The sequence below is a fragment of the Elgaria multicarinata genome, chromosome 1 (genome assembly GCF_023053635.1).
Source record: "Elgaria multicarinata webbii isolate HBS135686 ecotype San Diego chromosome 1, rElgMul1.1.pri, whole genome shotgun sequence".
NCBI classification, from domain to species: domain Eukaryota; kingdom Metazoa; phylum Chordata; class Lepidosauria; order Squamata; family Anguidae; genus Elgaria; species Elgaria multicarinata.
In genome coordinates, this window is record NC_086171.1 from 36,275,693 (window position 1) to 36,290,323 (window position 14,631).

At 44.1% G+C, this 14,631-nt stretch overlaps 1 protein-coding gene across 1 annotated transcript in view; it reads left to right on the plus strand.

Annotated features, from left to right (window-relative positions):
* The window catches only part of CNPY1 (canopy FGF signaling regulator 1), a 70,949-nt gene that overhangs the window by 9,287 nt on the left and 47,031 nt on the right, over positions 1 to 14,631 (plus strand). The window contains exon 2 of the mRNA XM_063146544.1: positions 3,938 to 4,054. Within this exon, the coding sequence (XP_063002614.1) occupies positions 3,955 to 4,054 (100 nt within the window). The 5' untranslated portion in view covers positions 3,938 to 3,954. The remainder of the gene's footprint in view (positions 1 to 3,937; positions 4,055 to 14,631) is intronic.

Consider the following 14,631-nt stretch of genomic DNA (forward strand, 5'->3'; position numbering starts at 1 on the left):
ACTAGGTACAATGGTAGCCCTATGTAGAGCGCATTGCAGAAGTCAAGCCTTGAGGTTACCAGCGCGTGCACTACTGTCTTTAGGTCTTCTGACTCTAAGAAGGGGCGCAGCTGGCGTATCAGCCGAAGCTGATAGTAGGCACTCCTGGGCGTCGCATCTATCTGGGCTGTCATTTGGAGCGATGGATCCAGGAGCACCCCCAAACTGCGAACACAGTCTTTCAGGGGGAGTGTAGCCCCATCCAGAACTGGCTGACACACCTCCAAACCTAGGTTAGAGCCCTTGACAGCAAGCACCTCTGTTTTGTCTGGATTCAGCTTCAGTTTGTTTTTCTTCATCCAGCCCATTACTGCCTCCAAGCATTCATTCAGAGGAGACACACTATCCTTAGCTGATGCTGTTATTGAAGGCATAGAGAAATATATTTGGGTGTCATCAGCATACTAATAGCACTCCGCCCCATGCCTCCGGATGATCTCTCCCAGCGGTTTCATGTAGATGTTAAACAGCATTGGGGATAGGATGGCACCTTGTGGTACGCCATATAACAGCTCCTTTTTTGAGGAGCAACTATCCCCAAGCATCACCATCTGGAATCTCCCCGAGAGAACGGACTGGAACCACTGAAGCACAGTGCCCCCAATTCCCAAACCTCCCGTTCCAGAAGGATACCATGGTTGATGGTATCGAAAGCCACTGAGAGGTCCAAAATCACTAGCAGGGACACACTCCCCCTGTCAATACTCAGGCATAGATCGTCCACTAAGGCGACCATAGCTGTCTCAACTCCGTATCCTGCCCTGAAGCTGTTTTGAAATGGGTCTAGAAAATCTGTAACACCCAAAACTGCTTGAAGTTGGAAGGCAACTGCCCTCTCAATCATCTTGCTCAAAAATGGAATATTTGACATTGGTCTGTAGTTATTCAGGTCCAGGGGATCCAGGGAGGGCTTTTTTAGAAGCGGCCATACCACTGCTTTTTTAAAACATGGTGGAAAACTCCCCTCCCTGAGAGATGCATTAACAATATGTTGTAGTTGTAGTCTAACTGCATCTCCTCCCTGGGCGACCAGCCAAGAAGGACAGGGATCGAGAGGACAAGTTGATTTTAACACAAACTTTTGACCCCATATAAAACATAGTTACATAACAACGCTCGCGTATTCGAATGCAACGTTGTGTCAAAATTTCAAAGCAATCGGTGAAGAACTTTTGGAGATATAACGTCTGTTTCGAACAAACATTTACATTTTTATTTATATAGATTCTAAAGCCTTTGACTGTGTGGATCATAACAACGGTAAGAACAGACCACGGAACAACGGACTGGTTTAAGATTGGGAAAGGAGTACGGCAGGGTTGTATACTCTCACCTTATCTATTTAACTTGTATGCAGAACACATCATGCGACGTGCTGGGCTTGACGAATCCAAGGCTGGAGTTAAAATTGCAGGAAGAAACATTAACAACCTCAGATATGCAGATGACACCACTTTGATGGCTGAAAGCGAGGAGGAGCTGAGGAGCCTTATGACAAAGGTGAAAGAAGAAAGTGCAAAAGCTGGGTTGTAGTTAAACCTCAAAAAAACCAAGATTATGGCAACCAGCTTGATTGATAACTGGCAAATAGAGGGAGAAAACGTGGAGGCAGTGACAGACTTTGTATTTCTGGGCGCAGACGCTGACTTCAGCCAGGAAATCAGAAGACGTTTACTTCTTGGGAGGAGAGCAATGACAAATCTTGATAAAATAGTTAAGAGCAGAGACACCACACTGACAACAAAGGTCCACATAGTTAAAGCAATGGTATTCCCCGTAGTAACCTATGGCTGTGAGAGCTGGACCATAAGGAAAGCTGAGCGAAGGAAGATAGATGCTTTTGAACTGTGGTGCTGGAGGAAAATTCTGAGAGTGCCTTGGACTGCAAGAAGATCAAACCAGTCCATACTCCAGGAAATAAGGCCAGACTGCTCACTTGAGGGAATGGTATTAAAGGCAAAACTGAAGTACTTTGGCCACATAATGAGAAGACAGGATACCCTGGAGAAGAGGCTGATGCTAGGGAAAGTGGAAGGCAAAAGGAAGAAGGGCCAACCAAGGGCAAGATGGATGGGTGATATTCTGGAGGTGACAGACTTGACCTTGGGGGAGCTGGGGGTGGCAACAGCCGACAGAAAGCTCCGGTGTGGGCTGGTCCATGAAGTCACGAAGAGTCGGAAGTGACTGAACGAATAAACAACAACAACAACTGAAGGGCTGCAGATCCTCCAGCCCAGCTTAGATTCAAGCCCTTTCTAGCAGATTTTGCACAAAATGCCTATTATTATTATTAATAATAATAATTTTGTGAACCGCCCAGAGAGCTCCGGCTATTGGGCGGTATAGAAATGTAATAAATAAATAAATAAATAAATAATAATTATTACTACTACTACTACTGCTATTATTATTATTATTATTATTATGTTTTTAATCCACCTAGTAATAAGCGTCTGGGCAAAAGCAAAACAGCAAAAGAATAAACTGCAATATAAGTAGTGAAAAGAATAAGATACCATACAAAGCAACAAATAGCAAAGGGGATGTGTGTCTTTTATTTATTTATGTTTATATCCTGCCTTTTCCCCAAGGACCTCGAGGCAGCATACATGATCCTCCTCCTCCTCCTCTTCATTTTTTCTTGACAACAATCCTGTGAGGTAGGTTAGGCTGAGAGTCAGTGACGGGCCCAAAGTCACCTACCTGGATCTCTCATGTCCCAGTGCAACACTCTAATTATTACACCACTTTGGGCCTCAGCCTAACCTATCTCACAGGGTTGTTGTGAAGATAAAACAGAGAGGAGGAGGGCTATGTAAGCCTCCTTAGGTTCCTTGCAAGAGGGGTGGGGGAAGGCAGGATTTAAATATAATTATGAATACTTTGGAGCAGTCACTGACTTTCATCCTAACCTACCTCACAGGGTTGTTGTGAGGGGAAACAATGGCGACCTAGAGGACCATGTAAGCCACCTTGGGTTCTATGCAAGAAAAAAAGGTAGGATATAAATGTAATAATAATAATGTAAAAAATTAGATCAGAGGTCTATGGAGCCCGGCCTTCTGTTTCTGACAGTGATCAGCCAGATGCCTCTGGCAAGCCAATGGCCATGCTGGGAGTTGTAGTCCAACACATCTGACAGGCATCAGGTTTGGGAAGGCAGTTATAGACTGTGTCAACCAGAGTTTGGTGGTGCCGATGTATCTGAGTGAAGGGAAGAGCGCATGGATGGAAAGTTGCCTCCACTTGACAGTCCACCACACGTTGAATACAACAGCAAGGAGAAGTTCTTGATGGTCAGGATTCCAACCCAAGCAGCTGTGGCACAGCCAACGGTGTGCTTAGGGAATTTCCCTGTTGATCTCTCCCGCAACAGGAGTGCCACAGGTGCATTTCAGGGGCATTTAAATATCAAAACAGGGTGTGTTTGTTACTGTGACAGACGCATAGCACTGACACAGAGAAATTGCTCAAAGAGAGGAAGATAGATCGTGGCAATATGACAGACCTACAAGGCTCAGCACTTCTGGTTACATGTGCTTGTTCCAAAACATTCCTGGGTGTTACAGAATGGTGTGTAAAAGGCAGCATTTCCCCAGTACAGTTAAAGCACATGACCAAAGGATCATGGCCTAGAAATTCATCTAATAGAAGTAACCTCATTGGGTACTAGTGTTTTCTTGGCTTACTAGTGTTTTCTTAGCTTCTGCCTTCTCTGTAGTTTTTTGTGGAAGAAGCAGAGAGACCTAGAAAGAGCTTCTGTTTGAGAAATAATAGTTATTTGACAAAATCAAGACTCAAAATTCTTTTCCCTGAGTTGTGGTTTTATCCTGTTTGGGTGTCAGGATTGGGGACGAAAAACCACATTTGTTTACTAACTCTTTGTATATTTCTTCAGATTGGTGTCTCAAGGGAATGGCTGTTTTCCCATCGATGCCGTTGCTTCCAGTGCTGCTGCTAGCTCTGTTCCACACCACGGTGAAAGGACAGCGAGACCCAGAAGTGTTCTGTGGAGGTTAGTGGCTTAGCTGAGTATCCCCTCCCATGACTCCTTTGTTTGGTGCATCGCAAATGCAAGGGCTTCAGGGAATCAGGACGCGAACTCCTAAGCTCAGACCTTGATATATTAGCCAACATCTTGTAATTTGATTTTCTACATGGTTGCTTCTACATGCTGCAGTAACATAACAGGAGACCTTATTTAGGGCACAATCCTATGCATGTTTAGACAAATTTTAAAAAAAGCCCACAACTCCCAGCGTTCCACAGAGTGCATGGCTGGCTGGCGAATGCTGGGAGTTGTAGGACTTCCCCCCCCCAAACAATGGATAGGTGTCATGATTCCATGCCTTCCCGCTGATGCAAGACAATAAAGACATCTGCTGTGTAATCCACAAAGCTTTATTCAACAAATAAACAGCTCTTCATACTTGAAGGGACTGTGAATGCTAGGAGCTATCCTCTAAGCCTAATTTGGCTAACAAAGCTAGGCAGTTGCCTTCAACTAAAGCAGGTCTGTTACTTCCAAGCTAACAGGCACTTTAGCTCAGGGAGGGTCTTTGGGGAAGAGCCTCTGGTGAGCCACTACCCTAAGAGACCACCTTCCATCTCCACTCAACTCCGCCTGCTTGACCCTGCAGCGGACTCTGGGATCTGTCAACTCCAGTGTCCCCTCCCCTTCAGACAGAGGCTGAATTCTCAGGAGTAGGGGAGAAATGGTCTCAGAGCTGTCTGCATGCTCCGTGATAAGCTTGTGCGAAGATTCACCTTTCACTCCTGAAGAGTTTTGGAGAAACTTCTTCCCCGTTTCCTGTGTTGGCTGGTAAATTCCTGGTTGTTCCTCCTCCTCCTCTTCCTTGTCCGATTGCCCCCCCCCCAAACCCTCTTCTCCCCACACTAGGTAGAACAGGCCTGTTCCTGACAATAGGGTTGTGTCCTTATGAGCATATCATTCGGTTATTTCCCACAGCTCTCCAGTAACATACTGGGAGACTGTGTTTAGGGACATATAATGTGATTATTCCCCACATTGTTGCAGCATAAGCTCTTGATCTCCTACAAGATCTCCCTTTATGTACATTTCCAGAGCAATGTGAGATGCACCATGTAGAAGTGGCAACCAAAGATGAAGTAAAGGTGCCTTTAGAACTGGTCATTACAACTGATCTGCCCAAGCAGGGATTGCATGTTTGAGGACTCTCTCTTTTAAAACAAAAACACAAAAACAAAACTCTCTGCATATAGAAAACTAGCATGTCAAGGAGAAGGGCACCTGGAGCCCCTTCCCTGGTGTGGAGAAATATTCAAGCATGCAATTGCCCACCTGCAGTCTGCGGTGTTCCTGTTTCCAGGACACCTTACCATGTGATTTGTATCTGAATATTTAAATCTGCTCTTAGGGCTTGTTTTGCATAGCCATCTGGGCTCTTGGTAGTGACAGGAAAAGCTCAGCCAGGGAATAAAGCATGAAGGTTGAGCAGCTTTACCCAAAGGAAGCAAATGGACACCAGTGATTTTATTTGCACAATTACAGCTGCAGTCTTGCTCCTTACATTGACCTGGGAGGAAGTTCCACTGAACGCTCTGAACCTCACTTTTGAGGAACCTGTGTAGTATCGCTCTGTTCAGTAAGAGGTAGAGTTTCTTTCTTGAAAGAAAAAAAATGATTAAAATTTAAAAGAAAAAGAAATAATTGATGCTCCAGTTATAAACAGCCCTTGATATTATGCACAACTGGTGATATTAAAAGCACTCCAACACCAGCCCTTGTTGACTGACATAATTCATTCTGCATAACCTAATGCCTCTATGTAGGGGCGTCAATCCATTCATGGGCACCCATGTTGCCCTCTCTTCCTCCCCGGCAATTCCACCTGGCTGCAAACAACAACGCTTTGTCATCTATTGACAGTTGTACGCACAAGGAGGGAAAACTCTCCATCTGTGGTCTCCTAGCCGAGAGACAAGTGGCTGCGTCTTTTAACAGATGGCACAATGAGCTATAAGAAATGTACATCCCCCCCTGAGACAGATAACCTGACACAAAGTAGTTTCAGCAACATATTGAAATAAAGCCTCCCTTATGAATGCCAGTGGCTGCAGAATCAGCCCGGATCCCTTGACAAAAGTCTTGCTTGGGTGATGCAAGCGCAGCAGTTTTGAGAGACAGACCGCCGTGTGTTTCCTGAACAGTAGCAGAAGGAAACAGGGTGGCAAATGATGTGACTTACAGATGTGCCTTGATTTAAAGAGACACAACTTTGGAGCGTTCCTGCCTCTCCTGTACAAAAAAGGAGATCAATTTAAGAAGCATGAGCATTTGGTTAATTTCCTGATTCTGCTCTGGAGCGTATTTCTGGGATAAGTTCGGTGTTAAATTATTTCACTTCTGTAGTGTCCAAACACACAGTTCTATTGGTATTTATTTATTTATTTGCAATAAATGCATTTCCATATCGTTTCATATCTAAAATAGATTTTAGAGGAATTCCACATAGCAATAAAACAGTAAATTAAAATTGCTCAATTTAAAACAAAGGACTAATAAAAGCAGTGGCTGATTAGTTGAGGAATGCTTCCTGGAGTTGTTTTTAGGAGGTGCTGGAAGCAGCCTAGTGTTGGCGGCTGCCTGACCTCCAGGGGCAGGGAGTTCCACAGAGAAGGGGCCACCACACTAAAGACTCTTCTCCTGATGGATTCCAGTCAGGCCAAAGGTCCATGGGGAATCACCAGGAACACCTTCATTACCTAATCAGTGATTTGCTTCCATTGAATAAGTAGGCTGGGATGTTAACTCATTGCAATAGATAAGGTAGGGTGGAGAAGGGTGTTTTTGATATGGATACTCTGACTTGCTAGTTCTTTTTTAAGATTTAAGTTCCCTTTATTTGTATTTAAAAAGATTACAAGTTTGTTTGTTTTTAAAAAATCTATGTCACCATTTCTTTTGGAAAGTGTTCAAATAGTTCCCAAGCCTATCCAAATGTTCACTTGATGCTTAGGCCTTCCCTTCGCCTTGGCTGCTCAGAATGGCAGCTTAGAGCTCCCAATAGCAATGAACAGGGCCAGATCTACACCAAGCAGGATATAGCACTATGAAAGCGGTATGAAAGCGGTATATGGTATGTGTCAATGGGCCCCAACAGTTGTCAGTGCATTTCAGTAACACTATAAAGCAGTAGTGTGGCTCCTGCCTCTTATATACTGCTTTCATATCACTTTCATAGTGGAATATCCTGCTTGGTATAGATCTGGCCCAGATTAACCATTGCAGAATTGCTGTTGTAGTGGGAACAGTTCAGTCAGTAGGAAGTGCTCATGGTGTCCTGACTTGGTGTAAGGCCCAGGGGAAGCAGACTGACACATGGCACTCATTGTCTCTTCAGGGTCTTGTCAGGCAAGGCAGGAGTCACATCAGGACCTTGGACAGCACCCTACAAGCTGTGTTGGCTGGACTATTCTGCCATAAGCAGCTGTAGTCACAGCGAAGGACTCCAGTCAACTGAGGCTTTAAGAAGGCTGGCTGAGTATGGTCTTTCAGAGGCTCCACCCTGCTGGATACTGACATCCATTCTTAAAGGACCAGTGTCTGTTTCTGCCGTCTCATGCTCCTTTGGGGCTAAGAAACACGATAAGCTAAGGGAAGTCAGAACTTGATGGGAAAGCTACATCCTCAGTCCAGGACAGTATAGAAGGGGGTGGGAAGGGCTCCCCCTGGAGTGCAGTGACCTAGGCTGTGACCCATCTGACTCTGACTCCTCCATGAAGCAACTCAGATCCTCAGAACACAGGGACATGATACACAGGGTCCATGTACCGGTTGTAATTTGGGCAGTGTTGAGCCAAGTTGTGACCTTCGTTTGAAGTCATTGCCATGTGAGGGAATGTCTACCCTGCACATTTAAACTCATGTTAAATGAGTTTAAAGGTGAAGACATCTCTTATGAGTGCGTTAAAAGTGTGATCGAACATTTTAAAACCCAGCAAATGTGTACCAAAAGCGTATTCATCACACTTTAGAATGGAAGTCTAGCCCACTTTGTGCAATGTATCTTGGGAAATAATGAACATGGAGGAGGGAATGGGGCCACGCCTGCCGACTCCATCCCCTGTCCATGTGTTCATCCAAAGCTGTGAACACTGTCTATGCACATGCAAGCTATACACATGCTAGGCTCTGTTTGTGTGAGTCTGCATGTGTGTAAGCCCTTCCTTCTCCAGCAGCGATGCCCTCTAAAAAAAATCCTGTCATTCTATAATTAGGCTTTAAAGGGCCTCCATTGTCATTGATGGAGCCTTTTTTTAAAGCCTCAGTTGCAGCATGAGAAAGAAGAGAGGAAACCCCTTATCTCTGATCATTGGCAGCAGCCAGGTAGAATCGTAGAATAGTAGAGCTGGAAGGGGCCTATAAGGCCATCGAGTCCAACCCCCTGTTCAGTGCAGGAATCCACCTTAAAGCATCCCTGACAGATGTACCTTGAAGGCCTCTAGGGTGGGAGAGCCCACTACCTCCCTAAGTAATTGGTTCCATTGTCGTACTGCTCTTATGGTCACAACGTTTTTCCTGATGTTCATCCAGAATCTGGCTTTCTGTAACTTGAGCTCAGTATTCCGTGTCCTGCACTCTGGGATGATTGAAAAGAGATCCTGGCCCTCCTCTGTGTGACAACCTTTCAAGTATTTGAAGAGTGCTATCGTGTCTCCCCTCAGCCTTCTCTTCTCAAGGCTAAACATGCCCAGGAGAGACCTCCTGTCCTGCAGGCTGTATCTGGACCATGGGCCAAAGGATCTTCATCTCTGATAGGCCTATTCTATATCCCTAGGCCTAGTCAAAATTGGATTGTGAGAAAATGTTCTGGAGGTGTTGTCTTAAGAGACCCCTAAACACATTTTCAGTAGGCAATATGGCTGAAATTCTGATAAATCAGGGCCATGTTTTAGATTTATCAGACCTTTTGTCTGAAATGCTATGAAAAAAACATTTTTTGACATTTGTTATTTACAGCAGCAAATTATTAATAGTCACTGGAACATTCCCCAACATGATATTTGTTTAGCAGTTTCATTCTACTAAAAAGAACAATCTGGGGCCCATAAATTATATTGCTGAATTATGATCCATTTGCTAAAGATTCACTTTTTACTGTATTGATCACATATGGATTGCATTTGATATGTATTTATTAAAAAAATCAATTAGGGTGCAATCCTATATATGTTTAGACAGGGAAAAAAAGATCTACAACTCCCAGCATTCCTCAGCCAGCAGAGAATTCTGTCTTTAGACATGTGAACATCTTGCACCTCTAAATATAACAATGGTTCAAATTAGACAAGGTTGTGTTGATTTGTAGTTCAATATTACAATGCAAATATAAGTTGGGATCTTTGGCTCAATTTCTCCCTTGAACGGTATGTCCATTATATATAAAACATAACTGTGATTTTCTTTCTTTCTTAAAAAAACATTCTTGATAAATTTACAAACAGAACATATTATTGGGAATTGAAACGGTATTTCTTGGTCAGTGAAATGGAAGAATGTTCTTCCCATTCAATGAAACAAAATGCCGTGGTTTTATACCACAGCTATCTTCACCCAGTTTAGGCCCTTGTCTATAACATAATGGTTAATCTTATGTGAGACACAAACCATTTTAATCTGTCAGCATTCCAGATGATTTAGGATAGGCCGTAGTTATTAAAAGCTTTACATACTTTCGACTAGGCAGATTTTTGTGTTGTGTTAAATAGAGGGCTCCCATTCAGTGTAATCTTATTGTTAACAGCCCTGCTTTGCATGTCAAGATATCGGTATAATGAACTTGGCTATCCGATTGATTTAATGACAAGTGCTGCTGCTAGGAATTGATCTAATGTTTTCATTAGACTAAAAATGTTTCAACAAGAAGATCATTCAATGCTGAATAATGGCAAAAGGACTTAACGCCATCCTTGGGACACCTAAAATACAAGACCTGTGGTATGAAGGAGGGCAGTTCAAACAGCATCTTGTACTTAAGGAACTGTTTCCAGTTGATTTCTCCACCATGGAATGAATGAATATCCATTGTGGAAGATCTGTACGTTGCAGAGAATTCTGTGGCATGGTCTAAAGACTCACTCTCAGTTCATGCGAAGCAACGGTCTTTGCAGGTCCCAACACTCTCCTTGGACTGCACATGGCAGGGCAGGATCAGCAATCCCAGACATGCATAATGGTACGCAATGGGAGACAATTGCCATTGTTTTCCATATAGAAATGGCTCAGTAAAATCCAGGAAGCCATACATGAAGGGCGGGTGTGCAGGGAGAAGCTGCATGCACTCACTTCCCTCTACCCATTGGGCTGGATCGAGGGAGACATATTGTCCAATTCACTGCTGCGTGGAGTGATCCCAAGTAGGCATGGTGTGGAGAATGTGGACAGGGAGACATTTTTATCCCTTTCTCAAAGTACTAGAACCCATGAAAACTAGAATCCCATGAAGCTGATTGGTGGGAGATTCAGGACAAATAAAAGGAAGTACTTCTTCACAGAGTGCATAGTTAAACAATGGAATTCACTATCACAAAATGTAGTGATGGCCACCAATTTGGATGGCTTTAAAAGGGTGTTGGATAAATTCCTGAAAGAGAAGGCTATCAATGGCTACTAGCCCTGATGGTTGTATGCTGTCTCCAGTATCCGAGGCACTAAGCCTGTGTGCACCAGTTGCTGGGGAACATGGGTGGGAGGGTGCTGTTGCACCATGTCCTGCTTTGTTGGTCTCTGATCGACAGCTGGTTGGCCACTTTGTGAACAGAGTGCTGGACGAGATGGACCCTCGGTCTGATCCAGCAGGGCTCTTCTTATGTTCTTATACATCCTTCCTTAAGAACTGACATGACTTTCTGGGTCAGACTACAGACCACCTAATCCAGCATGTGTTACAAGAATTCCAGCACAAGCAGATGCCGCAAGGTCCATTAGAAATTGGCCAGTGATCCACTGGTGGAACAAAGCCTGCCCTCTGCACACTCCTAATGCAAGCTACTCAGCTTTAAAATGGGGCTGAAGTAGAACTTCAGGGATTTTAGCTGCTACAACAAGTCCCCACTGCAGGCTACCAACATTTAAGGCTGACATCAAGGCAGGGTAGGCACGGTTGGGCATCTGCGAAGGGCCCACACCTCAGCAAGGGCCCACTGATAAGAGCCTGCCGGAGTTGCTCCTCCTCTCACGCTTGCAACCTGCTTGTTCACTCGCTTTGGTCCAGATAACAGTTGTGGTGAGAAGGAGGAGAAGGAGATGCCATGGCCAACTGGATGGATGGATGGCTCTCTGCCTGTCAAGCAAGAGATGGTAGCAATGATGTCAACGAGGATGAGGAGCAATAGCAGCTGGTGACAATGGCACTGAGAAGGAAGACTCACTGAGGGAGGGTGCCCGTGGAGGGTGTATTGCCCGAGGGCCCACCAAAATCTGCCCCTGCCACCATCCCCCTGAAACACTGCATGAAAGAACAATTCCACCGAAGGTGGTAATAGGTTCTTACAGACCACTGATCAGATTCCTCGACTTTTATTTCTCCTGTTGAATCTAGCTGGTATGAGGTACCTGCATCATTTGAATTTAAATTTGGATTCCTTCCTTGGTGTGAACATTTCTCTTGGTGAACCTAAGACCAGTGCTTTACTGATCAAAGGAATCACCAGCCAGTGAAGAAATATGTGACAGCAGGTTACAGGGCTGGATATCTGGTCCTAGGAGTAAGTCAGACGTCTAGGTAATTATTTTCCATTGAGGCGGCAACTGACACGTTCATTCTGTCTTGAGGAATAACCCTGTTATTTTAGTGTTTATTTCCAGGCTTCAAAAACCAGTGCTAGCTTGTCAGGATGCAGAAGCTCTCGCATCTGCTCCAGTTTCCTATCTGGGCTGGATTATTCAATTACTGCCTCTTTGGCCTCCTCTCAACCTTTCTAAATCACTTCCAGCTTCCACACAAGTCCTTGGCAGGAGTTGAAAGATGGCTTCGACCGAAAATTTCACAGCTTCATCAGCCCTTCTAGACTGCCTGCTCTCAGCTTAATTAATGTGGAAGGAGGGCCAAAAACAGTATTTAGATGGAATGGATGAATGGACCTGATCCTGCATTTAGCTACACTGAGGCAGCGGCGCATAAAACACACAACAAGTTCACCAGGCTTCTGGTACAAGAAAATAATTTGCTCACCTTGTGCCACTATGCCAGGGATGTTGAATCTCAGGGTTGTGGGCCAAATCCTGCCAGTCTGGGGGTCCAAATTTGGCCCTGAAAGGTTCCCCAGATTATTGGGTGTTTTCCTGGCATTTGCACAGGTCTTAACCCATCCTGAAAGGTTGAAATGCTTAATTACTGGCAATATGAGCTTTAAGCTGATATTTGGGGTATCTCTGGCACTTCCTTTGACCTCACCCCCTCTTCCTTCGCTCCTGATCACTATTACAATGCAGCCCTAAGAGCTTGGCTAAAACTGAGTTTGGCCCCTGGGCTGAAAGAGGTTTGTACTGTAGGGACTCAGCGCCACATCAAGTGTTAGTGGTCAATGATGGGCCTGGGCCTGGATTCCTTCCCATATTTCAGAAGGGCCTCTTCCAGGGGGCAAGGCACAAAGATAATCTTTGTGTGGTATCTATAGGGCTGCTGGAGATAGGGCCAGACCAAGATATTTTGCTGCCTGAGACAGAGCAGAGAATGGTGCCCCCACCCCCAATTGAAAGTGCATAGAGCCCAAAGTGAGCCAAATTAGTTTAGTAGCCCGACCTGAGGCAGAAAGTCCAGCAAGTCCTCTCACCCTCTGTGGCAGTTAAAAAGAATGCATTAAATAACTATTTCCTGTCCTTTCATGACACCCCAAATCCTGAGGCCTTTCTCTGCTAAATGGTAAGGGTGGCTCCATTTGGAGTCATTGCACTTCACGAGTATTGATGCAAGGTTCTAATAATAACTGGAAGAGTAATATGATCATACATGTATTGATATATATTTGTACACTGGACAGACCTGTGAGATCTAACTAAGCCTCCTCGCCCTTTCTTCTGGTCAAAACCACTACAGGTGGTCATGTGTCCGCTTTAGAGAGGGCAGCCCTCCATTTGAAAAACTGCCCAAGGGCCATCTCTCTTTGAAGATGGGTCTAGGAGTACGCCCAGACTACGAACCTAATCTTTCAAGAGGAGTGCAACCCCATCCAAAGCAGGCAGTGAGCCTATCTTCTGGACCTGGGAACCACCCACCCACCCACATGTCTTCCATCTAGCCAGGGTTCAGTTCCATTTTATTGGCCCTAAACCAAGCCATTACTGAGTTTAGCGGAAAGCAGAAAGGTAGGGATCTGGCGAACAGAGTAAACAGAGTAGGGATGAGGGAGACAGACCTTGGTGGCTCCATATTCAGAGAGATGCCAGCAAAGTTCTCCCAAGACAGGCTTAGATTCAAACCTCAGGAGCTCCTAAAAACCAGCTTCAAATGAGAAGCATTTTTTTAAAAGTCACTGAATTCTTCTCTGGCTTGGATCAAAATATATATATATATGAAAAAGCAATGCAAAATTAACATGTATACATAAAGACAGCCTCAGTTATGTTCTGTCTTAAATTTTCAGACATATTTCAGCCCATCAGTGGTTCCTACTTGCAAAAAATGGTCTATTTTTAAGGCAAGTGTTCTATGAATTTATTAGAGCAGTTATTAAAACCTGGAAGCATAAACTTAACCTATTTCTTCAGTATTCCTAAGTAACTGCAATAAGACAGTAGCTAAGAAGCTGTTGCTTCTTGCTGAACAACTTTTATTTATTTTATTTCATTTCATTTCATTTCATTTCATTTCATTTCATTTCAATACCACCCAATAGCTGAAGCTCTCTGGGCAGTTCACAAAAATTACAACCAGAAGGTACAGCATAAAATATGGATGCTTAAAACCACAATATAAAAATAAAACCAGAACAAAACCGAGCCACAATGCAGAGATTTAAAATGCAGATTTAAAACAGCAGAGCTAAAACGCTAAAATACTGGGAAAATAAAAAGGTCTTTACCTGGTGCTGTGGCAGCAGCTATATATGTAAGGAGTTATCCATTTTTTCATGTGGAACAAAGAGCTCACAGGTCTGTGGAGTGAAGCACAATTTGTACAGTATACAAAAGAACATCAGGCAATACTACTACTACTAATGATACTACTAGTAGTAATGCTAATATTAATACTACTAGTGGTAGTAGTTTAAAACAAGGGAGGGGAACATGTCCTCCAGACAAGATCTGGAGAGCTAGGCCGGATCTACACTACTGCTTTAAAGTGCTTTAAAGCGAGCGCTTTATAACAGTTTTGACAACTGTATATCATATGCAGTGTGTCCTGGGCCCCAACAGTTGTCAAAACTCTTATAAAGCGAAAGCACTTTAAAGGAGTAATGTACATCATGCCCTAGAGTTTTCTCACCTCTAGTTTAAAACAACTGTTGCTATTGTGCAATCATTTTCAGCATGCTCACAAAAAACTACAAACCTCATGACCGTTTGTGGGAAGCCACAGCAATGAGGGAAACTGGTTTCGAAAGAGT